At 40.5% G+C, this 27,521-nt stretch overlaps 1 protein-coding gene across 9 annotated transcripts in view; it reads left to right on the top strand.

The window, feature by feature from the left end:
- Positions 1 to 27,521, top strand: part of LOC137623299 (activating transcription factor 7-interacting protein 1-like) — a 290,333-nt gene that overhangs the window by 252,299 nt on the left and 10,513 nt on the right. For 7 of the 9 annotated variants that reach the window (XM_068354089.1, XM_068354088.1, XM_068354095.1 and 4 more), the window contains 7 exons: positions 16,799 to 17,283; positions 17,946 to 18,191; positions 18,414 to 18,554; positions 18,671 to 18,790; positions 19,330 to 19,470; positions 23,174 to 23,420; positions 27,145 to 27,242. In XM_068354089.1, the coding sequence (XP_068210190.1) occupies positions 16,799 to 17,283; positions 17,946 to 18,191; positions 18,414 to 18,554; positions 18,671 to 18,790; positions 19,330 to 19,470; positions 23,174 to 23,420; positions 27,145 to 27,242 (1,478 nt within the window). The remainder of the gene's footprint in view (positions 1 to 16,798; positions 17,284 to 17,945; positions 18,192 to 18,413; positions 18,555 to 18,670; positions 18,791 to 19,329; positions 19,471 to 23,173; positions 23,421 to 27,144; positions 27,243 to 27,521) is intronic. The other 2 variants (XM_068354092.1, XM_068354091.1) reach the window with 2 other exon arrangements.

The following is a 27,521-nucleotide window of genomic DNA, read 5'->3' as shown; positions in this document are numbered from 1 at the left end:
AGGGGAATGCCTTCACAACATCCATAACTTTCAATTAGTAAAGTGTGTGCAACTCATTAAAAATTCTAATTATATTCTTGATTACAAATTAACCTGGAGAAACTCCTCTCCCCTGTTTTTTTTTTCTTTTCAATTGATAGAAAAAATCCAAATTAAATGTTGCTCTTTCTGGTCTTTGACTGCTGAGTCAAGATTATTACTATCATAATCCCCGATGTGGATTTAAACCCTGGCATATTCTTTCCGCAAGCTCACACGTTTTATAGCATTTTTCATTATTCTGATCATTCATTTGCATTCTATCTCAGGCTGTACACTGGTAGCTGGTGGTTTTGTCCATTGGTCATTTCATCCACACCACGCCATGGAGTAATTTTCTCCACATGTTGGGTTTCATTTGCAATAGTCCATACTGCCAATACAGTAGTGCCTAAACATTAATAATAATGATGATGATAACAAGAATAATAATAAATCTGAAATAATCAATATTAGTAGAAGTAATGATATTAACAATAGCAATCTGAAACTGTAGTACCTGGTGCTGATAAACTAGTTTCCCTCCCGTGCTGATTATGGAAAGGAACTACCTTACCAGTGTCGGGTACTAGTTTCCCTCCCGTGCTGATTATGGAAAGGAACTACCTTACCAGTGTCGGGTACTAGTTTCCCTCCATCTAGTTTTGAGTTTGTTTCATTTACTAGTGTTTTGTATTTGGTCATGGAATTGAAGTTCGTGGCAAGATGGTAGACTACTAGGACGAGTGACCCCGTACAGGCAAGAAAAGGTCTGCAGTGCGACAGGTGTGGAAGGTAGTATCACAGGAATGTAATACATGTGTATCTTGTCCAGATTACTAGACAGCTGTGATATCCGGAATTTCCATGTATTTGAATTGTGATACTTGTATTTTCTGATGAACCAATCTCCCGTCCAGAAGAGAGCCAAGCCACACCCACAATGGAACAAGATACTGTACAGAAGTTGAACAAGCAACTTCAATTTGATGACCCACCTTGCTTCCCAATTTAACTAGAAGATTCACTTGGCAACCCAGCCATGCAAGACACTGAACTGCACCCATAAAGTGAAGTTAAATTACTGCGTGGTAGAGACAATGCAGCCATAAAGTGAAGTTACATCACAGCGTGGTAGGGACAATGCAGCCATAAAGTGAAGTTAAATTACTGCGTGGTAGAGACAATGCAGCCATAAAGTGAAGTTACATCACAGCGTGGTAGGGACAATGCAGCCATAAAGTGAAGTTAAATTACTGCGTGGTAGAGATAATGCAGCCATAAAGTGAAGTTACATTACAGCGTGGTAGGGACAATGCAGCCATAAAGTTTAGTTACATTGCAGTGTGGTAGAGAGAAACTCATTGATGGTTATAAAAAAAAAATCAGCAATCTGAAGTAACCTACTGGCAGTGTACTGTCAGCCCTAAAAGTAACCTACTGGCAGTGTACTGTCAGCCCTAAAAGTAACCTGGGCTTTGTAACTGTGATAAATGGTAAATTTGTAAAGCGAAGCATATGCCATAACCATCAACAGGGTCTGCTATGGCCGTACATACTATATTATATCTAGACTGTACGAAATCTCTTTTTTTTTGGGGGGGGGGGGTTAAGAGGTTGGTACATGACTGTACGTACAAATACTATCGGCAAGCTACCACAGCCGAGTTACAAATTATAATGCTGTATATTTCAAGAACACCCATCCACAGCTGGAATATTTTTTTATATGCTTACAGACAATGACATTGAAGGTTGGCACAATTGACTAAACAAACTTGCTGCAGGTAGATGCAACCTCCAGTTTTACATTCTTGTAAGCCTTCTCCACAAGAGGCTAAATTGACATGTCTACATAAGACTAGTATATGAAAAAAAGGCAATGCTGGATCCATGGGAAAAAGTATAGACTTGCAGGGTAAAAAATATATGCTTTTTGGGATAAGCATGTAAGAGGTCCTCATATCAGCTGCTGAAAGCATGTGCTTAACTCAGTAGCCCAATGTGCGGCTGAATCTTGCAGTTTTTATTTTTTATTAGCATTTTAAAGTTATTTCTCACCACTTGTGTTGATCCAGCCTGAGGTATTCTTTCTTGAAATAAAAATACATAGTAGTGATGGTATATAAATTTTCCAACCATATATGGCGACCGGTGCACTTGACATGGAATGTGTGTAGAGAATTATCTTATGTTGGCAAATTGAATTGTAAGAGAACTTGGCTTGTGAGCAAAATTACCATAAACCACTACTCGGCCTGCAGATTAGTGAAACTATTATGATGCATGTCCGTAGCCTAATTAAGGAATTTACACTTGCCTCAAGGTAAATAATCGTGTTACTTAACATAACTCATTATTATTATTATTGCAAGCTAAGCTTTAACTCTAGATAGAAAAGCAAGATGCTATAGCTTGGTGAGGAAAGGAAATGAGTAAATTAGAGGAGAAGTAATATCAAAATAAAATATTTCAAGAACAGTAACAACCTTAAATCAGATCTTTCATATGTAAACTATGAAAACTTAAAAAGAGAAATAAGGTAGAATAGCATACCTTAGTGTACCCTCAAGCGAGAGAACTTTGATCGAAGACAGTGGAAGATATACAGAGGCTATGGTACTACCCCAGACTATAGAGAAAAATTATTTGATTTTAGTGTGTCTTAGAAGATCTGCTTACCTTAGCTAAAGTCTCTTCTACCCTTACCAAGAGGAAAGTAACCACTGAACGATTACATTGTATTAGTTAACCCCCTAGAGCGAAGAAGAATTGTTTGGTAATCTCAGTGATGTCATGTGTATGAGGACTGAGGAGAATGTAGAAAGGTTAGGCCAAACTATCTGGTGTATATGTTGGCAAAGACAAAATGAGCTGTAACGAGAGAGAGATCCAATGTAGTACTGTCTGGCCAGTCAAAGGACTCAATAACTCTTGTAGTATTATCTCAACGAGTAACTGGTGCCCTGGGCAACCTACTACCACAAGATGATGTTTAGATACTGTAATAAGGTAAACTGAACAACTGAAAGTCGATCCATGTATGACAACAGGTCCAAAATATCGTGGTGCAATTTTCTAGTTTTTGTAAAAACAAAGATATAATTATTTTTCCAGTGGAGTTTTATATCTTCCACCGTAGTAGGGTTGCTCGTTATAGTCGTCTTGGAACGATTGTATGCCATGGTAAGAGCACGTGTACAGTAAATTAAAATAATAGTATATACGGAAGGTCTGTGCTGTATCTAGTTATTTATCTTACATTTGGCAGTGATGTTTGTAGCAGTGTTTACTATTGGGTGGCAGCTTATGATTTCCTTAGTGGTGAAGTAAACTTGTTACTTTTGCATTTCATATATGGTGTACAGTATTTTGTACCTTTTAGCAAACAATATAGTCCTCAACCAAAGAATATAATGGTGACCAAGAGGCCATTTGTAGCTTGAATTGTTTGTAAATCATTATCATATAAGTACCCCTGGAGTTAAATTTTGACCTAGGGTGTGCGTAGTCTATCTCAAATGCCTACGATTTTCATAAGTCGACAAATGGTTCCCTTTCATATAGAATCAATATCACTTACAATACTGAATATAATACTGTAAAGAATGTTATCAAAGAGGGTTTCAGACAGGAACTACGCCTGTGTAGATAATACAGTGTCTATTTACATTAGACTTTAAATAGATATCATTATCGCCGCCATCTCCTCCTACGCCTATTGATGCAAAGGGCATCTGTTGGCTTAAGCCCGTCGTTTCTATCTTGTGCTTTTAATTCAATACTTTTCCATTCATGCTTCATAATTCTGAGCCATGTAGGCCTGGGCCTTCCAATTCTTCTAGAGCCCTGTGGAGCCCAGTTATATGTTAGATGAACTAATCTCTCTTGGAGAGTGTGAAGAGCTTGGAGGAAAAATAACTGGGGATGCCCTGACCCGGATTAAGGGAAGCCAGGTTTTTACCCTTCTAACTGTCAGTTCTTGATCCTTCAAGTTAATCTCTGTCACTGTATTGGAATTTGTAGTCAGTTCTATTCAGACCTTTGTTTAGAGACGGTAACCCTTATTGTGCTTTCATTAGCGATGGCTCCTTCCTGTGCTGCTCTTGGTTGTACGAAAAAAATAAGTTGCCTGCCTTTAGGCAAAAATCAGTAACAACAGTTGTGAGATCATCACAAGCTGTGTTCAATGTCATCCATAGACGGCTATAAAGGTCAACGACTTTACTGTAGTTCATTATTCCAAGGAGTTTGTAACTGATTCACCAATAAGTTGAGCAACAAGTTTAACATTATTTACTATTTTGATAAAGCATCACAGGAAGGGACCATCGCTAATAAAATAGCACAAGAAAATAGTTATCGGCTATAAACAAAAGTCTGGGTAAAACAGATTAAGTACCAGTACGCTGTCGGAGGGTTAACTTGGGATCGAGATTTGACAGTTTGAAGGGGTGAATTTGGCTAAACCCTGCCCTCACGGGTTCAGGAAAGAATTCTGAGTCAGGGCATCTCCAGTAGTATTAATCCTCCTAGGTGAAGAGCATGCCCAATCATCTCCATCTACCCCTCACCATGAGCTCATCCATATATGCACAGAAGATTGTTTTAAACTTACGTTACTGCATTCAATGCAAGAAACTTTATTGTATTTATCTACTCCATGAATGTTTGAGTAGTGTTAAGTAAAATGCAGATGATTACTTTATTTGCTGGGCCGAAGGAGGCAGCCATTTTTATTGTTTTGGTTCGTCACGACTGATGAATACGCCGCTGAGCTGAGGCATGCGACTCCCTGTCACTCTTACATATACATTACACGAAACACACATGGTGCTGTCAAATATATAGTACAGTACATTTTACTGTAAATATTAAGTAAAATATAAAATACTCTACTACAATCTATGTTTTGAAACACTTTCTGATATACAATACTGAAATATCTGTTTGTAAGTTATTACTGTAATGTGTACTGCTTGGGTATGCAGTAACACACAACAAATAAATTTGATTTGGAACCTGAATGGTTAACTTTACTGTACATGCGAAAAGACTATTTTCAATATTAATCTTACCCGATGATCATGTAGCTGTCAACTCCGTTGCCCGACAGAAATCTACGGTCGGGATACGCCAGCGATCGCTATCCAGGTGGGGGTGTACACAACAGCGCCATCTGTGAGTAGGTACTCAAGTACTTCTTGTCAACAAGAACTCAATTTTTCCTCTGTCGTGCCACCGGCAAGACCTACTTGGATACGCTGTTAATTCTGGAGTTGTTGTTCACGATTTGGTGATGTATTCACTCTAGAGTTTAGCCTTCGCTATTCAGGAAGCTTTATCATTAGCTTAGCAAGCTTTTGGAATTAATTTAGATTAATTGTTAACGAACTTTGCTAGATTTTGGAATTCCCCCTTGACTACTGCTACAATTCAAGATGTCTGACCAGTCTCAAGTCCCTAAGTACAGGCAGTTTAGCGTTAGGACTTGTTCTAGGCGTCTTCCGAAGGCCTCCTTAGATCCTCACACCGTTTGTTCCAATTGTAGGGGTAAATCCTGTCAATTGGAAGATCGATGTGAGGAATGCGCTGGGCTTTCGGAATTCGATTTTAACGAATTCCTTAAAAATGCACGTAGGTTAGAGAAGGAGAGAATCAGGAGGAGTTCTTCTCGCTCTGTGGATTTTTCCTCTCCCCATGCCCCTCAACCTTTTCCTTCCCCTGTAGTGGTGACTCCCGACCCTGCTACTAGTGCTCAGCCATCCATGGCGGATATGATGCGTGCCATTCAGGCTCTCGGTGACAGAGTGGAGTCATTGGCTAATGACCGTAATCAGCTTTTGGCAGATGTCAAAGAGCTGAAAGCGAAAAGTGCAGTGGGAAGTGTTATCAGTGCTAGTGATGTGAAAAGTGTCAGTGTCAGTGTTGCGCATGAGGGTACATCTGTGCGTGCCAGTCGTCCTCCCAGTCCGGGACCTCTTGCAAGCTCCCAAGCCCAGGGGAGAAGCAATGTCGAAGGACCAAAGGGTTCGGCAGGCCTTGATCAGCGCACGGATGTATCCTCAGTGGTTGCGGACGTATCTGTCAGAGATCGTCCCATCCACAAACAGACGAATGAGCCCTACCATTCCTCGTCTGTGGAAGAAGTTTCCAGGAGGAAACGATGGACCAAGGTTTCACGACCGCTCAAGCGTAAGGTCCCTTCCGAGCGAGTCCAACGGCCCAGGTGTAGCCACTGGGTCAGTTCGGACTCGCCGCAGTCTTCCGATGACTGCACACCTCCCAAGAGAGGTAGAGTGGTTCCACAACAGGCTACTGCTCCGTCTGTTGCTGCACCAACCACGGTAGACCCTAAGTGGTCCATGCTGCAGACTATGGAGTCTCAGCTTGCGGCATTCATGCAGGAGTATCATGCTGAGAAGGTTGACACTGCACCTGTTAACCTACAACCCGCCGAGGTTGTGCGCTCAGCAGATACTGCGGCTGCATGCTCCCACACTCCACCTGTGAGAGCTCCACCACCGATGCGCAGTCCACCCTGCCAGACGCATGTTCTTGCTGCTCCATCCGTTGACATGCGTGAGCTACCGCTTCAGCAGTGGGAAGGTGCTGTAGAGCTGCCGGGTTCTGCCTCTATGCGGCATGCTCCGCAACCCATGCAGCAGGCTCCGCAACCCATGCGGCAGGCTCCGCAACCCATGCGGCATGCTCCGCAACCCACGGCAACCCCTCCCACGCACCAACACTCTGCTTTTGTTGTTGCCAGCTCGCAGACTGACCAGCAGCGGCATGATGTTGGATCCGCAGCAGCTACGCATGCACCCGTACTGCCGGATTCAGCCGTTCAGCTTTCTGCCCTGCCTTTGCCACTTTCTACTCAGCTTTCGGATGATGGAGTATCAGATGACGAAGCTGCACATTTGGATGAACCGCACTCCGACTTTGAAGGGCCCAAGTCTACGCCTCCCTCCTTAGACTTTCGTAAAGTCCTTGCCTTGTTCAGGGACTTGTATCCAGAGCAGTTTGTGTCTGCAACCCCTCACTCTCCTCCCTCCGAGTTTGCTCTGGGCATGCAGTCTGCTGCTCCTGCCTTCACCAAGCTTGTTCTCGCACGCTCATCCAAGAGAGCTTTGAGGGTTATGGGAGAGTGGTTGCAGTCCAAGAAGCAACTGGGAAAGACTGCTTTCATCTTTCCGCCTACCAAGCTTGCTTCTAAGTCGAGCGTCTGGTATGCCACGGGAGAGGAACCCGGCTTGGGAGTTCCTGCCTCTGCCCAGGGCGACTTCTCAAGTCTGGTTGACTCTCCCCGCAGGTTGGCTATGAGACGATCGAAGATCTGCTGGTCCTTTTCTGACATGGATCATCTGTTGAAGGGAGTCTTTCGTGCCTTCGAGATCTTCAACTTCCTCGATTGGTGTTTGGGAGCTTTAAGCAGAAAGACTTCCCCTTCGGATAAGGACTCTGCCATGCTGATCATGTCTAGCATGGACAAAGCCATTCGGGATGGGTCTGGTGAGCTTGCGGCTTCGTACGTGTCAGGAGTGCTTAAGAAGAGAGAACATCTTTGCTCCTTCTTATCGGCTGGTATCACCCCTTGTCAGAAGTCAGAGTTGTTGTTTGCTCCTCTCTCCAAGTGTCTGTTTCCGGAGGAGCTGATCAAGGGGATGGCTGCCTCTCTTATCCAGAAGGATACCCATGATCTGATGGCTTCTTCCGCACGTAAGGCTAAAACCTTACCTTCCGTGCCTAGACCCTTCCGCCCTGCAGCAGTAGACACTCCTGCAACTAGGTTCATCCCGCCCTTTCGTGGCAGAACCTCCAGCAGAGGAGGTACCCGTGCCGACAGTCACCGTGGCAAATCCAAGAAGGGTTCCAAGTCCGCAAAAGGCAAGTTCTGACTGCCTTCCTCTCCAGACAGCAGTGGGAGCCAGACTCAAGACCTTCTGGCAAGCTTGGGAGAGCAGAGGTGCAGACGCTCAGTCTGTGAAGTGGCTAAGGGAGGGATACAGAATTCCGTTCTGCCGCAGTCCCCCACTAGCTACATCTCCCATCAACCTCTCTCCCAACTACAAGGAGAAGGACAAGAGGCTAGCGTTGCAACAAGAGGTGTCGCTCTTGCTACAAAAGGAAGCGGTAGTCATAGTCCGGGACCATCAATTCCCGGGCTTCTACAACCGTCTCTTCCTGGTAGCGAAGAAGACAGGAGGTTGGAGACCGGTGCTGGACGTCAGTGCTCTCAATGCTTTTGTCACCAAGCAGACGTTCACGATGGAGACGACGAAGTCGGTCCTAGCAGCGGTCAGGCAGGAGGACTGGATGGTCTCGTTAGACCTGAAAGACGCGTACTTTCATGTCCCCATCCATCCAGACTCCCAACCTTTCCTAAGGTTCGTCTTTGGAAAGGTTGTGTACCAGTTCCAAGCCCTGTGCTTTGGCCTAAGCACGGCACCTCTTGTGTTTACCAGACTGATGAGGAATATTGCGAAATTCCTTCACTTGGCAGACATCAGAGCCTCCCTCTATTTGGACGACTGGCTTTTAAGAGCTCCAACAAGTCGTCGCTGTCTGGAGAATCTCAGATGGACTATGGATCTGACCAAGGAATTGGGCCTCCTGGTCAATATAGAGAAGTCCCAGCTCGTCCCATCCCAGACCATTGTCTATCTAGGTATGGAGATTCAGAGTCGAGCTTTTCGGGCTTTTCCGTCGGCCCCAAGGATCAATCAAGCCCTAGAATGCATCCAGAGCATGCTGAGAAGGAACCGATGTTCAGTCAGGCAGTGGATGAGTCTAACAGGGACACTTTCATCCCTGGCCCAGTTCATCGAGTTAGGGAGACCACCTCCGCCCCCTTCAGTATCATCTAGCTGCTCACTGGAGAAAGGACATGACGCTAGAGGCGGTCTCAGTGCCTGTTTCCGAAGAGATGAGGTTTACGCTAACGTGGTGGAAGAACAGCATTCTTCTCAAGGAAGGTCTTCCATTGGCTGTTCAGACCCCCGACCACCGTCTCTTCTCGGACGCATCGGACACGGGCTGGGGTGCGACACTGGACGGACAGGAATGCTCGGGCACATGGAATCAAGAGCAAAGGACACTTCACATCAATTGCAAGGAGTTGTTGTCGGTTCATCTGGCCTTGATAAACTTCAAGTCCCTCCAGCTAAACAAGGTGGTGGAGGTGAACTCCGACAACACCACAGCCTTGGCTTACATCTCCAAGCAGGGAGGGACTCATTCGAGGAAGTTGTTCGAGATCACAAGGGACCTCCTCATTTGGTCAAAAGATCGAAAGCTTTCGCTGGTAACGAGGTTCATTCAGGGCGATATGAATGTCATGGCAGATCGCCTCAGCCGGAAGGGTCAGGTCATCCCCACAGAGTGGACCCTTCACAAGAATGTTTGCAGCAGACTATGGGCCCTGTGGGGTCAGCCCACCATAGATCTATTCACTACCTCGATGACCAAGAGGCTCCCGATGTATTGTTCTCCGATTCCAGACCCAGCAGCAGTTCACGTGGATGCCTTTCTGCTGGATTGGTCCCATCTCGACCTGTATGCGTTCCCGCCGTTCAAGATTGTCAACAGGGTACTTCAGAAGTTCGCCTCTCACAAAGGGACACGGCTGACGTTGGTTGCTCCCCTCTGGCCCGCGAGAGAATGGTTCACCGAGGTACTGCAATGGCTAGTGGACGTTCCCAGGACTCTTCCTCTAAGAGTGGACCTTCTGCGTCAACCTCACGTAAAGAAGGTACACCCAAACCTCCACGCTCTTCGTCTGACTGCCTTCAGACTATCGAAAGACTCTCAAGAGCTAGAGGCTTTTCAAAGGAGGCAGCCAGAGCGATTGCCAGAGCAAGGAGGACATCCACTCTCAGAGTCTATCAGTCTAAATGGGAAGTCTTCCGAAGCTGGTGCAGGGCGAATGCAGTTTCCTCAACCAGTACCACTGTAACCCAGATTGCTGACTTCCTGTTACATCTAAGGAACGTAAGATCCCTATCAGCTCCGACGATCAAGGGTTACAGAAGTATGTTGGCAGCGGTATTCCGCCACAGAGGCTTGGATCTTTCCACCAACAAAGATCTACAGGACCTCCTTAGGTCTTTTGAGACCTCAAAGGAACGTCGGTTGTCCACACCAGGCTGGAATCTAGACGTGGTTTTAAGGTTCCTAATGTCATCAAGATTTGAACCGCTCCAATCAGCCTCTTTTAAGGACCTCACATTAAAAACTCTTTTCCTCGTTTGCTTAGCAACAGCTAAAAGAGTCAGTGAGATCCACGCCTTCAGCAGGAACATAGGTTTTACATCTGAAACGGCTACATGTTCCTTGCAGCTCGGTTTTTTGGCTAAAAACGAGCTTCCTTCCCGTCCTTGGCCTAAGTCGTTCGAGATCCCAAGCCTGTCCAACTTGGTGGGGAACGAACTAGAGAGAGTACTTTGCCCAGTAAGAGCTCTTAGGTACTATTTAAGAAGGTCAAAGCCATTACGAGGACAATCAGAAGCTTTATGGTGTTCTATCAAGAAGCCTACTCTACCGATGTCTAAGAACGCAGTTTCTTACTACATCAGGCTTCTGATTAGAGAGGCACATTCTCATCTGAAGGAAGAAGACCTTGCTTTGCTGAAGGTAAGGACACATGAAGTGAGAGCTGTTGCTACTTCAGTGGCCTTCAAACAGAACCGTTCTCTGCAGAGTGTTATGGATGCAACCTATTGGAGAAGCAAGTCAGTGTTCGCATCATTCTATCTCAAAGATGTCCAGTCTCTTTACGAGAACTGCTACACCCTGGGACCATTCGTAGCAGCGAGTGCAGTAGTAGGTGAGGGCTCAGCCACTACATTCCCATAATCCCATAACCTTTTTAATCTTTCTCTTGAATACTTTTTATTGTTGTTTTTTGGGTTGTACGGAAGGCTAAGAAGCCTTCCGCATCCTGGTTGATTTGGCGGGTGGTCAAATTCTTTCTTGAGAAGCGCCTAGGTTAGAGGTTGTGATGAGGTCCTTTAGTATGGGTTGCAGCCCTTTATACTTCAGCACCTAGGAGTCGTTCAGCATCCTAAGAGGACCGCTAGGCTCAGTAAGGAAGACGTACTTAAAAAAGGCAGAGTAATAGTTCAAGTCGACTTCCTTACCAGGTACTTGTTTATTTTATGTTTGTTATTTTGAATAACTGATAAAATGAAATACGGGATACTTAGCTTCTTTTGTTAACATGTATGCTGGTCTCCACCCACCACCCTGGGTGTGAATCAGCTACATGATCATCGGGTAAGATTAATATTGAAAAATGTTATTTTCATTAGTAAAATAAATTTTTGAATATACTTACCCGATGATCATGAATTTAAGGACCCTCCCTTCCTCCCCATAGAGAACCAGTGGACCGAGGAGAAAATTGAGTTCTTGTTGACAAGAAGTACTTGAGTACCTACTCACAGATGGCGCTGTTGTGTACACCCCCACCTGGATAGCGATCTCTGGCGTATCCCGACCGTAGATTTCTGTCGGGCAACGGAGTTGACAGCTACATGATCATCGGGTAAGTATATTCAAAAATTTATTTTACTAATGAAAATAACATTTTATCACGGTAAAGTATTGGATCGTTACGACCAACAGCATTGACTGATCAGATGAGGCACGGAACACACATTAGTCAAATATAGTGCAGTACATAATGTAGATTAATTTACTGTAAATACTATTTATAGTAAATAAAATACCTTACTGAAATTACATTTTTAAACCAATTCTGATGCAATCCATTTCTGATGTCATAGTGTAAGATACTGGAATATTAGTTTGTAAATCAGTACTGTAATGTACTGCTGGGTAAAGTATTGACGTAGTATGAGTAAATAAATTTGATTTATAATATGAAATGGTTTACTTTACTATACATACGAATAGACTATCACTTTAAAACATTGCGAACCCATACATCTACACATGCTCACGTCTCTCTCATACACATACAGTACATTACATAATGCAGAAAAATACATGGTACAGTGCGTTGCACTGTTTATATTAGGTAAAACAATGATACTGTAACTTACGTTTTTAAATAATTTTCTGGCCATGACAGAGATATGGAGGAGACAAAGTTAGCCGACACTTGGGATAATTCATTGTGTAACCTTTTGTCGTCTTTTTATAAATCATGCCAGTTATTGAATGATTTACTTAATATGCACACCAAATACAGTATTTGCCTTCTCACCAATATCTGGTTTCTTGATAATGGCTACTTTCATTTCCAGTAAAATGGCTTACCAGTACTTAACACTACTAGCGCTATCGCCACTAATCTTGCGCTTCCTTGTACTGCCACTAGCAATTTTCTTATCAGCCATAGTTAATATTATTGTAATTTACGGTAATAAGGAAAATACGGCGTAGGTAATATACGTAAACAGCTAGTGATGACAATAGTAAACACAATTGAATTTGAATAAAGGGCCAGTCAGAAATGGGGCTATTTCAAAATCATAGGTTCAGAGTTTACAAATATTTTTGACTTGTGGTTGTTGTATTCGTAAATCTGAAAGTTCACAAATCGGATGTTCGTACCTTAAGGATGATCTGTATCATCATAATGGCTAAGAAGAATGGTTACCTATGTATATTGGCCACCAGTGTGCAGCAATGACTTGGAGAAAACGTGGGAATCTGGCTATCATGAGTGACACCTTGTGTGACAAATACTCCCCTGAGGAGACAGTCATGTTCGATTGAAATTAGGAAAAATTAAAAAAGTAAAAACTTAAACTTGTATTTGAAAATAATTTAGATTAATTTTCTGTAGTTATCTACTTCATGGATAGAAGTGTTTTCTTATTCCAGAAACCTTGAAGGGTGAATCTCCTCCTTATGTACAGTATTGGTATTTATTATTTATTCTTTGTTTTGACAAAAGATTAAGGAAAATATAATACTGTATATCAAATCACATGACATAGAAAACCTATATTGCCAACTAACTTACTTACAGATGTTCTACCTTTGTGTTTACTGATAGTGTAGTACAGTGAACCCTCGTTTATCGCGGTAGATAGGTTCCAGACGCGGGCGCGATAGGTGAAAATCCGCGAAGTAGTGACATCATATTTACCTATTTATTTAACATGTATATTCAGACTTTTAAAACCTTCCCTTGTACGTAGTACTGTTAACAAACTACCCTTTAATGTACAGAACACTTAATGCATGTACTACAGTACCCTAAACTAAAACAGGCACAAATATTAAAGGCGATTTTATATCATGCGTTTCCTAAACACCTAAAAAGCACGATAAAAAATGGCAACGAATGTTTTGTTTACGTTTATCTCTGATCATAATGAAGAAACAAACTCATTTAGTGTACTGTACACATATATGTATAGGTTAGTTTTTGCATCGATTATATTGATGTATACAGTATGTTGATTTTGTTATTACCAATGTTTTACTTAATTTTCCTTAGGACTTCCAAATGAAATATTTTTCTTTATGACGCCGTCGTTTCAGGCTCAGTAAACAACCACGCTCAGAACAAAGAAGGCATTTAACGCGCATGATGAAAGTGATAAATAATGATATTTACAGTAAAAGCTTTTAGAAAATATGTTATTACAAATATTATTTACCGTATCTATATAAAATCATACAGTACATACTGTACGTAGCAAAGCAGGAAAACAATTTACGAGAGAGAGAGAGAGAGAGAGAGAGAGAGAGAGAGAGAGAGAGAGAGAGAGAGAGAGAGAGAGAGAGAGAGAGAGAGAGAGAGAGAGAGATTGTTTTACGTACGTAAATGTAAATTTTAAACAAAAAAAGTATGATAGGCTTTTAAAACCTTCCCTTTAACTTATGCATACAGTACTAAACTATAAAACAGGCACAAATATTAAAATGTTTAAGTAAAAAATAAAGATTGTTACTGTACTCACCACGAAAGAAGTTCAAGAAAAACTTGAATGATGATGGCGATGAATTTGCTGCACAGTAGAAATGATGATGATGAAGCTGATGATGTCTTCTACTGTGCAGCCAATAATAGTATTTTACGTCTCTTCAGACGGAGGTGTCTTTTCCTGGGACACCTCTTCAACTTCTTCCTGAGACACTTCTTCAATTTCTTCTGAGGGCATTGTGATCGGAAGTTGCTGCCGCTGCTTCTTTTTTCGCAAGAGCATCCTGTAGGGAGCCATGTGTTCATCGATCTTGGTGCAGAATTGTACAGAACGAACCATATCCTCATCCCACTCTTGCGACATTTCTTTCACCTCATTCGCAAGCTTGCAGAGCTTGGCAAGCCGTTCTAATGTTAAGACCGTTTCTTCGACATTTTCTTGGATCTCTTCCTGTGTTTCACTGTCTTCACTGCCCGATTTCGTCAGGTCTTCGAGGTCTGCGGCCGCGTAACTTCTACTGTCTTTTAACATAGTATCGAGAAGCGTCACCTTCTCAGCAATCGTCATCATCTTTCGGTGCTGTTTAGGCTCACTACCAGCCTTAGTAGAAGCAGAAGGCTTGGGAGGCATTGTACAGTAGGGTTTAACAGAAAGTTCAACAAAAAGTTCAACTTAAAACAGTCACGCACAGCACAGATTAAAGTTCACAATTAACAACGTCAACACAGCAATACAGCGGGAGACAAAGTGACCGCGGAAAGAGATGCTGCGGGTTGGAGAAGCGGTCAAAACACCAATCAGAGGCTAGATTACAAAACTTGAGTTCTGATTCGTCATCTATCAGCGCTTGAACCAATCACAACCTGTCTTACAGTACTATGATGCGTTGGTTACCTACTCATAGAAGATGCCCCGCGCATACTGAACGTACGTAGATTAAGTACAATACCGTAATAATAATAAATAATGATAATACTGTACAGTAATAATAATAATAATAATGATAATAATAATAACAATAATAATTTTATTAACAACTACAACAATAATAATAATAATAACAATAATAATAATACAGCTTTACGTACGCTATTTTACGCCTCTCTCTCTCTCTCTCTCTCTCTCTCTCTCTCTCTCTCTCTCTCTCTCTCTCTCTCTCTCTCTCTCGTACGCTTATTCGAAATGTGATTTTTGCAACAAAGAATATTATTGGATGCAGTACTACGTACGTATACATACAAAAGATTCATGGAAAAGAAGCATATCCATTACAGTACACACCATTCTAATATGGTATGACTGCATCTGATTTGCTTTTCATGTTCGATTTAATTTTACTACGTACTGTATACAGTACTGAATTATCGTATGATCACATTCTCTTTTCGTGTTTTATTTCTTTCTGTGCTTAATTATATGTCATATGTAATGCAATGAACAATCAGTAAGAGCAGATATTACTAATTACAGTATTAATGGAATTACAGGTAACGAAATATCGTATTTGGGGTCTTCAGATATTGCGGTATTTTCGAAATTTCCGGAAAATCCGCGATATGTATATATATATGGGTTATGGAAAAACCCCGCTAAGTGGTGAATCCGCGATTGTCGAACCGCGAAGTAGCGAGGGTTCACTGTATTTATGAAGAAAATAAATGATTGTCTTATAAAAGTTCTTATTACGTCAAAGACTTTTGAATTGACATATTTGTTGTTGCATTATATTTCCTTTACTCCTAATGGCCAACCATTTAAGTTTCCTTCTGCATTCATGCTACATACTGTAAACATATAATTCTGAAGCATGTATGTCAAGGTATATTTCATGCACAATATGTGTAAATGAACTTTGTCGGATTAAATAAAGGAAAATGCTAATCATGTTTAGCTGATAAAAAAACCTTTAGTAATATTACCTTGTAAAATAGAAAAACTGGCACTAAGGGGGACGACTTTTGGTGCAGAGACGAGATGAGTTATTGGTGATGTTTTCCCTTGTTTTTACACAGGACTTGAATTGTTGTTCTGCTTTTTCTTTGATTGTACCAATGGTGGACTTATTGTAATTAAAGCACGCACATCTACACTTCGTACATTTTTCTCCTTTCACTATTATTTGCTTTATCATCTCCATGGTTATTCCATGGAGTCTTCTGGCAGTACCTGAGGTGTCTTTACTGCTTTTGTGCTTACTACCTTACATTACATCTTGATTGACAATAGTTTACAATCTACCCAGAAGACTAAATGGCACAACTTTTTGAGAGACTTGACAGGATCAATCCAGTTACAGTATCAACACGTGAAAACATTGTGTAATACCAAGCACCCTCGTGGTGAATGCCATTACCCGTGTGATTTTAAATTTGGGTCAAATTTTATCGTTTTTAGTTTGTATTTTGATTAAAAAATTGTTTTTGCATGTTTGCTTTGCCGAACATCTTGGTATGGAGGCTTTTTGTTCTAGAGACTTTCATCTGGGTCATATTCAGCATGAAGGTTGCTGTGAATTGTACCAGAGGTCATTAGTACCCTCCATATTAATGGAAGTGTAAGGAGGAATTTGTACCTGGGATGAAACTTTAAAAGTACTCTACAGGGGGAATACTAGTACAAATGTATGTTCAAAACTTTTACAGTTCATTATTTTAGTTGATATTTTACAACAAAGGTTTCTTAGAATCAGAAGGATTGCGTTCAATTGACAGACTCCTCTCATGTGTACTTCAGTAGAGTTGGGAACTAATAATATTTCTGTAGATTTTAGTATTTAATTCATCAATTAAATTTTCTCATTTGTAAGATTAGACACTAGTTTTTTTTTCTGTGATGGGTGAACATACAGTAAAATTTATATATATATTTTTCAGGGCCTCCAACAGTCGGTAATATGAAGGCTATGGAACCAGCGGCAGCGCCAATGATAAGTGTTCCAGAAGGAGTCTTGAAGGAGTTTATATCAAATTCTCCTTCTCCTCCAACTGCAGCTTTAGTTAATAATGAAACCGGTGTAGAATCCCCAAAGGTGTCCTCACAGACACGTACCCCGTCTCCAGATCTACCTAATGCTAGGAATGATTCTGCCCTTCCTACAGACACACACAACCATGTTGTAAATGGTGTTTCAAAAGAAATTGAAAGTACTAGTAATGGTGTTGAAAACTGTAATGTGAATAGTGATGTTACTGATAGTACATTGACATCGAAAGATTCCCAGGTAACCACATTAAATAGTGACTCAGATAAACGATTGAACGGAATAGTTGCACCTTCCCTTAAAAGACCAAGTGAACAAACAGAAAACACCTTTCCAGATTTGAAGAAAGTGCGGGTATTTTCTGAGGAAAAGAGCAAGGTAGGTAATTCTCCTGATTTTATAATCATGGTTTAGTCTACAAAAGAAGAAAGGATTTATAAACTTTATATGAATCATAGATAAATATTTTAGTGGTGTTCTATGAATCTTGGGTAGACTATAGTAATGGTATTTTGCTTTAGGAGTCTTTGAATCATAGAGAACTATTTATCACATCCTTTTCAGTACTTTATTAGTCAATTTTTTTGTACTGTAAACTATACAGGGCCACCAATGTATAGATAGAACTTATGTATATTAGTCACTTAACATTTTGTGTCAAGCAATCGGTAAATCACACAACCCTAATGTAAAACTTCCCAACCTTTATAGTCTACTATATTAACAAGCGATGGAGTTTCAGAAAAATATAAAAATGTGAAATGTCAGGAAAAAAATATTAAGTAGATTTGGAATGTGATATATTTGGTAATAAACAAGAACCTATAATTTTTTTTGTTTCATGTTGTAATCAACACTATACTGGATAGCATTCTGTGCACTTCCTCAAATTTTATCTGTTCTAATCCCAGATAATTTTAAACAATCTTGATACAGTTTGGGAGGCGAATTTATAATCCCTCCTCTTTGGAACTTTTAACCTTTATTTCTTGGTCTTGTAACTCACTGCAGAGTACTGTACTTTTATTCTTTTATTTCAGAGCATTGAATCATCAGTCCAAGAATTTAATAAACATTTGGATCAGGAATCCAAGAAATTTGACGAAGATGAAGTAATGTGCTTGAGTAACGAAACTAAGTCAAACTTTGATGATCTTTTACCCAAAAGTGAAGATAAAAAGGAAGTAAAAAAACTTGATTTGGAAGTTATTACTCCCAAGTTAGATGATGGGTTGTGGCAAGAAAAAACTAAACTGGGTGGTAGATTACGAAAACTATCCAGAAAGGTAGGTACAACAAAGTGACCTAGTAATTGTGCTATAAACAAACTACTGTATGTTATATAAATATATCATTGCAACGGTGGTTTTATAGTGTTTTTAGCATCAGAATGGTAAATTCATTGTAAAGTCTACAATAAATATTAATTTCTTGGTCAGATAAATCTAAGGTTAAAATGCAACTTTTTTAAGCTTGGGATGCTGAATTTTCTTCCTAATCTCTTTCAGGAACTAGAAAAGATTATTTGGCGGCTTTTCAGTGAAAAGACCCTTTACCAGTGTGAACTAGGTCGACAGAAGATTTTATGTGAAAAATTGGAAACTACTTTAGAAGCCAGTCGTAAAAAGACTGCTCAGTTTCACAAAGAGGTAAATTTTGAGTTTTGCACTAAATAGAGTTGATTATTGAAAGTGTTTATATTAACTTTAATTATAGTACAGTATTTTGTAACATAAAATATTCTTTTCATCATTTTTAAATGTAGGTTGAAGATCTGAAAAAGGTGACAAACAGATTGTCTGCTGAACAGGCTGCGAGAAAGGGGCAGTTTGTTGCTCCTATTAGAATAAAGAGATCAGTCGGCATTCAGGCAGCTCCCCACATAGTAAGTATGCAACCTATTTGATGTTTAGTGCTATTTGGTATTGTAGAAAAACTGTCAATTCATATACTTGATGCTTCATATTTCATAGTGTTAACCCTTTTACCCCCAAAGGACGCACTGGTACGTTTCACAAAAGCCATCCCTTTACCCCCATGGACGTACCGGTACGTCCTTGCAAAAAAATGCTATAAAAATTTTATTTTCATATTTTTGATAATTTTTTGAGAAAATTCAGGCACTTTCCAAGAGAATGAGACCAACATGACCTCTCTATGACAAAAATTAAGGCTGTTAGAGCAATTTAAATAAAATGTACTACAAAATGTGCTGGGAAAAAAATAACCCCCTGGGGGTTAAGGGTTGGAAATTTCCAAAGAGCCTGGGGGTAAAAGGGTTAACATATATTTGTGTACATATAACAGTGTCCTTTTAAGGCAATTTGTATTTCATTTCCATTAAAAGAATCCACTGTTGTGACCAGTGTAAAAGTAAATTAGGATTTTTTTTTTTACTACAAATGTATTTGTTTATATTTCCAGATAAATAAAGGTCTTCAACATGCACAAAGTAATTCCATCAAGACCATATCAGCAAGACCAGGGTCAGTCAAGACTTCACCAGGAACAAGCGTTCAAGGAAGAATTCCAAATAATACTAGTTCTGCTACATTCCAGTCAAAGGTATGGTGATATTAATTCTGAATATTAGGTTTAATTTTTCTTATTTTCTGTTTATTACAAACTTCTTTTTTCTTTTTCAAAGTTTTTTTTTGGGGGAGGGAGAAAGTCTTTATTTTTGTTCGATTTGGTAAATTTTCTGCAAATTAGTTATTTTGAAGTTCATCTTCTCTCTTAGCTTAATTTTTTTAAGCAAGTAAAGTTTCTTATTTTATTTATATTACGTTGAAATTCCTCCTACTTATAAATTTAGTTGAGCTCATTTTCCTTTTCTAGACGCATGCCCTACCTTAGAGGGTATTTGTTGGTTTTATTCTAACTCATAAATGGCTCTTGTTGGACTGTATTTTACATAAAATTAAAATAGTATTACACTGTAAAATCATTGACCTTGGTTGTGTTCAAAAGACATTTTGAAACTGAAGCCTTGAGACCTTGTTAGGGCTTGGCTCTGAATGATATACCAGTCAGGGCTTAACCTTAAAATCCCCACTGTCATTGGCACAGAGTGCAAGTGTAAGCCTGTCCTTCATAGGGCTGGGGAGTCAGTTTGTTGAATTTTTTATCCAAAGTTTCGGCCGCTTTCGTATCCGAGCTGGCACCCTCCCCATGTCGCACCACCGAATGAACACCAGTTCGTCTGGTGAATTTTTCAAACCACCTGTGTGAAGCCTTGAACTCTGGGGTACCTGCTGCAATGTCCTTTCTCCTGCGACATCTTTGGCCATACTCCTTATCGGCGTCAATGACCTTGGATGTCAGGATGCCAGAAAACTCCAAATCAATCAATCAATCATACTCCTTAGCAGTAAAACTCAACTGCATGCCACCCTCGTAGTTCTTGATTATCGTCAGCTTCGTCTCCATAGAAAGCATCCTCTTGTGACCCATGGCTATAGAAATACGGGTTAATAAAGCAGCACAAAAACTATAATGTGGTATTCGTGGTGAACAAGTCTATGCTTGTATGAAATTGACTCGTTGGCAACTCATAGGTACATTCTTCTGCTCTTCAAATCAGCCAATCACAAGCCGCCTGCCCCTCTCAACAAGATTGTAGGGCGTTCGAAAGACACCTCAATCATGCTCTGGTTGGAAAAGCGTCAAGACCTGTCACATCTACCTCCATGGATTCACCCCTTCCCCAACCTTTGTAATCATGGTAAATATACAGTGACTGTGAGATAGTGAAGCCTAGTGATATGCTTGTCTTTTGACGTGGATTTGAAGTGCTTAAGTGTCATTGAAGTGTCAAACTAATGAAAAAAGTATAGATCCCATGCGGGATACTTTGGTCGAGTTTAGACGCAACACGCTCGTCCCACGTAGGACCTTTTGGACCGTAACGGTTAAACCAGCGAATGTAATAAGGCTAACATTTTTTTTTCATTGGTTGTTTTAGACATTTGTGAATATTCTTAACATTATTTCTAGAAATAATAGTGATGATTTAGAGATTTTAGGCTCAGCAGTGTATGCAGACAACTACTTTACCAGCATAGGGTTAGCCAAGTACCTGAGATTGCAGTATGGATGCCGGTATGTTGGCACTGCCAGGGAAAACAGTGTTGGTCATCCTCCCCTGAAGTCTGTGAAGGAGATGAACCAGAAATAGACACAAAGGGGCACATTGGACTATGTCTCTTCTGATGGCATCTTTGTTGCAAGATGGAAGGACAACAGCGTTGTGACAATCTTGTCCACTGATGTTGGTGTCGAGCCCATGGGTACCGTGGAGCGGTACGACAGGGTACTCAAGGAGAAGGTTCCCATTCCAAGCCCATCTGTCATCCAGATGTACAACAACCGCATGGCTGGTATTGACAAAAGTGACATGTTGACACACCTCTACAAGACCCCCTTCAAAGCAAAGAGGTACTACATGAGGCTCTTTGCTTACCTCCTTGATTTGATCATCTGCAACACTTGGATTTTGTATAAGAGGGATTTCTTGGCTTTGAATGCTAACCCAAAGCCCCTCAAGGATTTCTGTCTGGATATCTCCAATTGGCTTAGAAGCTTTAAGCTATCAACCTTCAAAGTCACCAAGAATTCTCTTGGCACCAGAGATTTCTCTTTGCCAAAAAGGGCCCAACTGGCAGTTTTGCCAAGTGTAGAGACACTCCAAAATGCCACTACATGTCACTATGAGGCAGACCTGCAAGCACTGTTCTATTGCAGGCCACATCCACAGATCCCGATGGATGCGCAAGGAGTGCAAGGTGGCCCTGTGCCTCACTGAAAGTAGGAATTGCTTTGCTTCCTTTCATAAGGTTTGTAAGTGTGTGTGTGTATGTTCCAATTTTACAAATATGAGTAAGTTTTATTATATTTTGTATTTTTTACTATTTTTGTATTGTATTTCTTATATTAATTAAATTGTAAAGCCATCTGTGTTTGTTATACATTGGAACAACAAAAAAAGTGGTTCATCAATAATAACCATATGATTTGTGGGCGAATCAACTTTAGTATAAAAGTTTACCGTTATGGTCCAAAAGATCCCATATGGGATGACATGCAGCATGGTCCGCCTAAACTCGCCCAAGGTACCCATATGGGATACTTCATTGCATGCAATTATTTTGCTAATTTGAATTTTTTTTAAAAAATACACTAGTTAAAAGATCTTGTATTTACCAATATAATAACATACTAAAAGGATTTTTAAGTTTCCCATAAAACCTAGGGTGAACTTTAAAGGGATAAGTATGAAATTAATATCGCCAACACAAATTTAATCTAAACGATGGCGAATCCTCTTTGTCTGCATCTTTTCCCACTTTTATGTGGGGTCGATGTTTCTGGCCAGTTTTCTCCATCTACTTCTGTCCCACACTTCATCACCGGTTAATCTCGCAATCTCCACTGGCCATATTAGTTTTGGCTAATTTTTCTTGGCCGGATGCCTTTCCTGCCACCAACCCTCCCCATTTACCCAGTCTTGGGACGGGCACAAAGTTGAGGCTGGCTTGCCCCCCTCAGTGGCTGGGTTAATTTAAACGATGGCGAATACCGACGCAAAATTGTCGAGGGGCAATGGCAGGTGAATGATGCGGACCAATAGGTGAGCAAGATCTAATGGTGGTAACTCGCATCAGGGTAGGGAGATAACCAATGGGAGAGCACGACTATAGTGGCGAGTACAGTATAAAGTTTGTGGGAATTTTAAAATTTATGGCTGCTGGGCAAATTGAGTTTCGTATCCTGAGTAATTTTTTTGTGAAGAGGCAAAAAAATCTTATTTTAAGAAAATGAGTTTCTCTTATAGAGAAACTTTCGTATCTGGAGTTTTTTTTTTTTTTTTTTTTCATAAACGAAGTGTGATTTAACTTGTCTTAATAAAAGTAACCTATGGCCCTAAGGTACTTCCATGCCAAAGGGGGCATTTTTGTCAGGGCTTGAAGTAAACCCCCTTTTTTTTGCACTTGACCCACCCACTATAATTGACAAGGTCAAAATACAGGCCAGAAGAGCATAGAGAACCAATTTCAAGTCTAGAAAAGGATATACAGTAGATGCATTTATTTTTGGTAATGAATTGGTTTTTCTGTTTTGTTAGAAAAGCAAGACCATTACAGTGTATACCCTATCATTTTCTTTATTTCACTGCATGTTTTTATTTTTTTTTGTACCATACCGCATGAGGTATGAAAGTTTAGTATTTGAAATATGTCTATATATTTTGTAAATTTTTGACCTTCAGATGTTACCTACACAAAGTCCAAATAAGGCTGGTAGTAGTGTTATAGGGGGTATGATATCTGCCTCACAGCCTGGTGGTCGTCCACAACCAGTGAGTGGTGTTCCATTGAGTCATACAAATGTTCCTATGGGACCTATTTCGCAGCAAGCCAACCCTATTGGTGCAGTTCGGCCTACTGGGCAGATGCTGATGATGACGCAGTCAAGTCCTGGTATGATGCAAGCGATACCAAGACCAGCAGTTGCAGGTAAACCTTCATAAAATTTTCTGAAGCTTCTTAATGTGAATATTTTTTTTTGCATTTTATTTAAAATCTGTTTAAGTAATTTTCAAATTAAATACTTGTTTTAATAGATTATAAAATCTATATATAAAGATTTCATAAAATATTTATCAATGCATAAGTACAGACTATATACAATACATACATACATATACCAAGGCACTTCCCCCAATTTTTGGGGGTAGCCGACATCAAACAAATGAAACAGAAAAGGGAACCTCTCCTCTCTACGTTCCTCCCAGCTTGACAAGGGACTCGACCGATTTCGGCTGGTTCTCCCGTTATCCACCACAGATGAAGCTTCAAAATGCTGAGTCCCCTACTGCTGCTACCTCCGCGGTCTTCCAAGCCACCGGAGGAAGCAGTAGAGCCTACTGGAACTGTGTCACAATCGCTCGCCATTCATTCCTATTTCTAGCATGCTCTCTAGCCCCTCTCACATCTATCCTATCATCCAAAGCTTCCTTCACTCCATCCATCCAACCAAACCTGGGCTTTCCTTTCGTACTTCTCCCATCAACTCTTGCATTCATCACCTTTAGCAGACAGCCATTTTCCATTCTCTCAACATGGCCAAACCACCTCAACACATTCATATCCACTCTAGCTGCTAACTCATTTCTTAAACCCATCCTCACCCTCACTACTTCGTTCCTAGCCCTATCTACTCGAGATACACCAGCCATACTCCTTAGACATTTCATCTCAAACACATTCAGTATCTCTCTCAGTCACTTTCATTCCCTACAACTCTGATCCATACATCTCAGTTGGTACAATCACTTTCTCATACAGAACTCTCTACATTCATACCCAACCTGCTATTTTTTACTACTCCCTTAACTGCCTCCAACACTCTGTATCCTTCATTCACTCTCTGACGTACATCTGCTTCCACTCCACCATTTGCTGCAACAACAGACCCCAAGTAGTTAAACTGATCCACCTCCTCAAGTAACTCTCCATTCAACATGACATTCAACCTCGCACCACCCTCCCTTCTCGTACATCTCGTAACCTTACGTTTACTCACATTAACTCTCAACTTCCTTCTTTCACACACCCTTCCAAATTCTGTCACTAATCAGCCAAGCTTCTCTTCCTCGTCTGCAACCAGCACAGTATCATCCGCAAACAAAAACTGATTTACCTCCCATTCATGGTCATTCTCATCTACCAGTTTCAATCCTCGTCCAAGCACTTGAGCATTCATCTCTCTCACCACTCCATCAACATACAAGTTAAACAACCACGGCGACATCACACATCCTTGTCTCGGCCCCACTCTCACTGGAAACCAATCGCTTACTTCATTTCCTATCCTAACACATGCTTTGCTACCTTTATAGAAACTTTTCACTACTTGCAACAACCTTCCACCAACTCCATATAACCTCATCACATTCCACATTGCTTCCCTATCAACTATCATACGCTTTCTCCAGATCCATAAACGCAACATACACCTCCTTACCTTTTGCTAAATAATTCTCGCATATCTGCCTAACTGTAAAAATTTGATTCATACAACCCCTACCACTTCTAAAACCACCCTGTACTTCTAAGATTGCATTCTCTGTTTTATCCTTAGTCCTATTAATCAGTACTCTACCATACACTTTTCCAACTACACTCGACAAACTAATACCCCTTGAATTACAGCACTCATGCACATCTCCCTTACCTTTATATAGTGGTACAATATACGCACAAACCCAATCTACTGGTACCATTGACAACACAAAACACACATTAAACAATCTCACTAACCATTCAAGTACAGTCACACCCCCTTCCTTCAACATCTCAGCTTTCACACCATCCATACCAGATGCTTTTCCTACTCTTGTTTCATCTAGTGCTCTCCTCACTTCCTCTCTTGTAATCTCTCTCATTCTCATCTCCCATCACCGGCACCTCAACATCTGCAACAGCAATTATATCTGCCTCCCTATTATCCTCAACATTCAGTAAACTTTCAAAGTACTCCTCCCACCTTTTCCTTGCCTCTTCTCCTTTTAACAACCTTCCATTTCCATCTTTCACTGTCTCTTCAATTCTTGAACCAGCCTTCCTTACTTCCTTACTCTCTTCACTTCTTTCCAAAACTACTACTTATTCTCTTAATATGAATGACCCAATCCCTGACCCACCTCAGATCAGCTCCCCTCTTTGCCTCCACATTTTTCTCTATATATTTCATACTTCTCTACACTATTACTCTGCTGCCATTCTTCAAAAGGCCTATTTTTCTCTTCCACTTTTACTTTCATTCCTTCATTTTACCATTCACTGCCCTTCCTCATGCTGCCTCCAACAAACTTCTTGCCACACACATCACTTTTATTCCAACAAAATTTTCTTTTACTAACTTCCACTCCTCTAAATTACCAGTATCTCACTTTCACTTTGTCATATGCCATTTTCAACCTTTCTTGATATTTACCTTTTACCCCCGGTTTTATTAGCTCTTCAACCGTCACTAGCTCCCTTTTACATCCACCTACTCTATTCCCCCCCTCTTTTGCTACAACTAATTTTCCTTCAACCAAAAAAATGATTAGACATACCGTTAGCCATACCCCTAAACACGTGCACGTCTTTCAATCTTCCAAACATTCTTTTAGTTATCAACACATAATCCATTAATGCCCTTTCTACCACTCTTCCATTTGCCACTCTTACCCATGTATACTTGTTTTTATCTTTCTTTTTGAAAAAGCTAGAACTTATCACCATCTCTTGCTCAACACACACATCTACCAGTCTCTCACCACTCTCATTTTCACCTGGTACGCCATACTTCCCAATGACACCTTCTACCTCTCTGGCACCCACTGTAGCATTTAAGTCATCCATGACAACTACATAATTCCACCTACCCAGTCCTTCTACACCTAGATAATTCATTCCAGAAGTCATTCCGCTCTTCTTCACTTTTCTCACAACCTTGCCCATATGCACTGACAAAAGCCCAACATTCCCTACCCAACCTAACCCTTACCCACATTAACCTAGATGATATCTCCTTCCATTCCACTACTTTACCTATCATCCATTCACTCATCAATAAAGCCACACCTCCTCTTGCTCTTTCCCTTTCAATCCCAGACACTACCAGACATTTCACCAAACATCACTTCACCTTTCCCTTTTATATTTGTCTCACACAAAGCCAATGTATCGATCCTTCTATTCCTAAATATACTTCCAATCTCACATCTTTTACTCTATCGTACTACATCCACGCACATTCAAACACCCCAAAACTAGAGTGTGGGGAGCAGTCACTCTCCCCCCAGCTCCACCTCTTTGATGTCTCACAGGATTATGATACGGGAAAGGGGGTTGGGTTCCCAGCCCCCTCGGCCCGTCCATTTTAGTCGCCTCTTACGACACGCAGGGATACGTTGGCACTATTCTGATTGTTTTTATGCCCCCGCAGCCACAATACATAATACAAGTAAAAAATTTTCACATTAAGAATTGTACATTTATGTTGCCTAATAACATAATAATTACATTTTTAGTATTCTATTATGTCTTTGGAAACATTTTGACCCAGTATTTATTGGTGATAATCAAGGACAAATATAGATGGTAGTGATTAGTAATTTTCCTCCCTTTCTCTTGAGGTTGTCATCCATACATTGTATGCCCACTATCATTGCTGTTTTTCCTGTTCCAGGTCAGCAAAATATCATCACAGGTCATTCAACATTGCCTGCTCCTGGAACACTTGTGAAAGTCCCAGTTACAGGCTCTACACAACTAGTTGCCATTCCAGTAAGTAAAATAACATATGTGAATAAGTGCATATACTTTTTCCTTACACTAGAGAGAATAGATATAAAAGTAGGTATACAAGCCTTTATAGTAAAACAAAGTAGGTAGTACAAATTATTTTACTTCTATTTTTCATTGGTAATGTTTGTTTTGTCTGGGTAGATATCAATAAATGTTTAAAATTGTAATAAATGACTTGAAAGATGACATAACCAGGTCATCCCTTCAAATTTTAGGTGGTTTTTATTTATTTATTTATTTTTTTTGTGCATTCCTTGA

Source organism: Palaemon carinicauda, chromosome 30 (genome assembly GCF_036898095.1).
Source record: "Palaemon carinicauda isolate YSFRI2023 chromosome 30, ASM3689809v2, whole genome shotgun sequence".
Classification (NCBI taxonomy): domain Eukaryota; kingdom Metazoa; phylum Arthropoda; class Malacostraca; order Decapoda; family Palaemonidae; genus Palaemon; species Palaemon carinicauda.
This window is presented reverse-complemented; position numbering and strand designations above follow the sequence as displayed.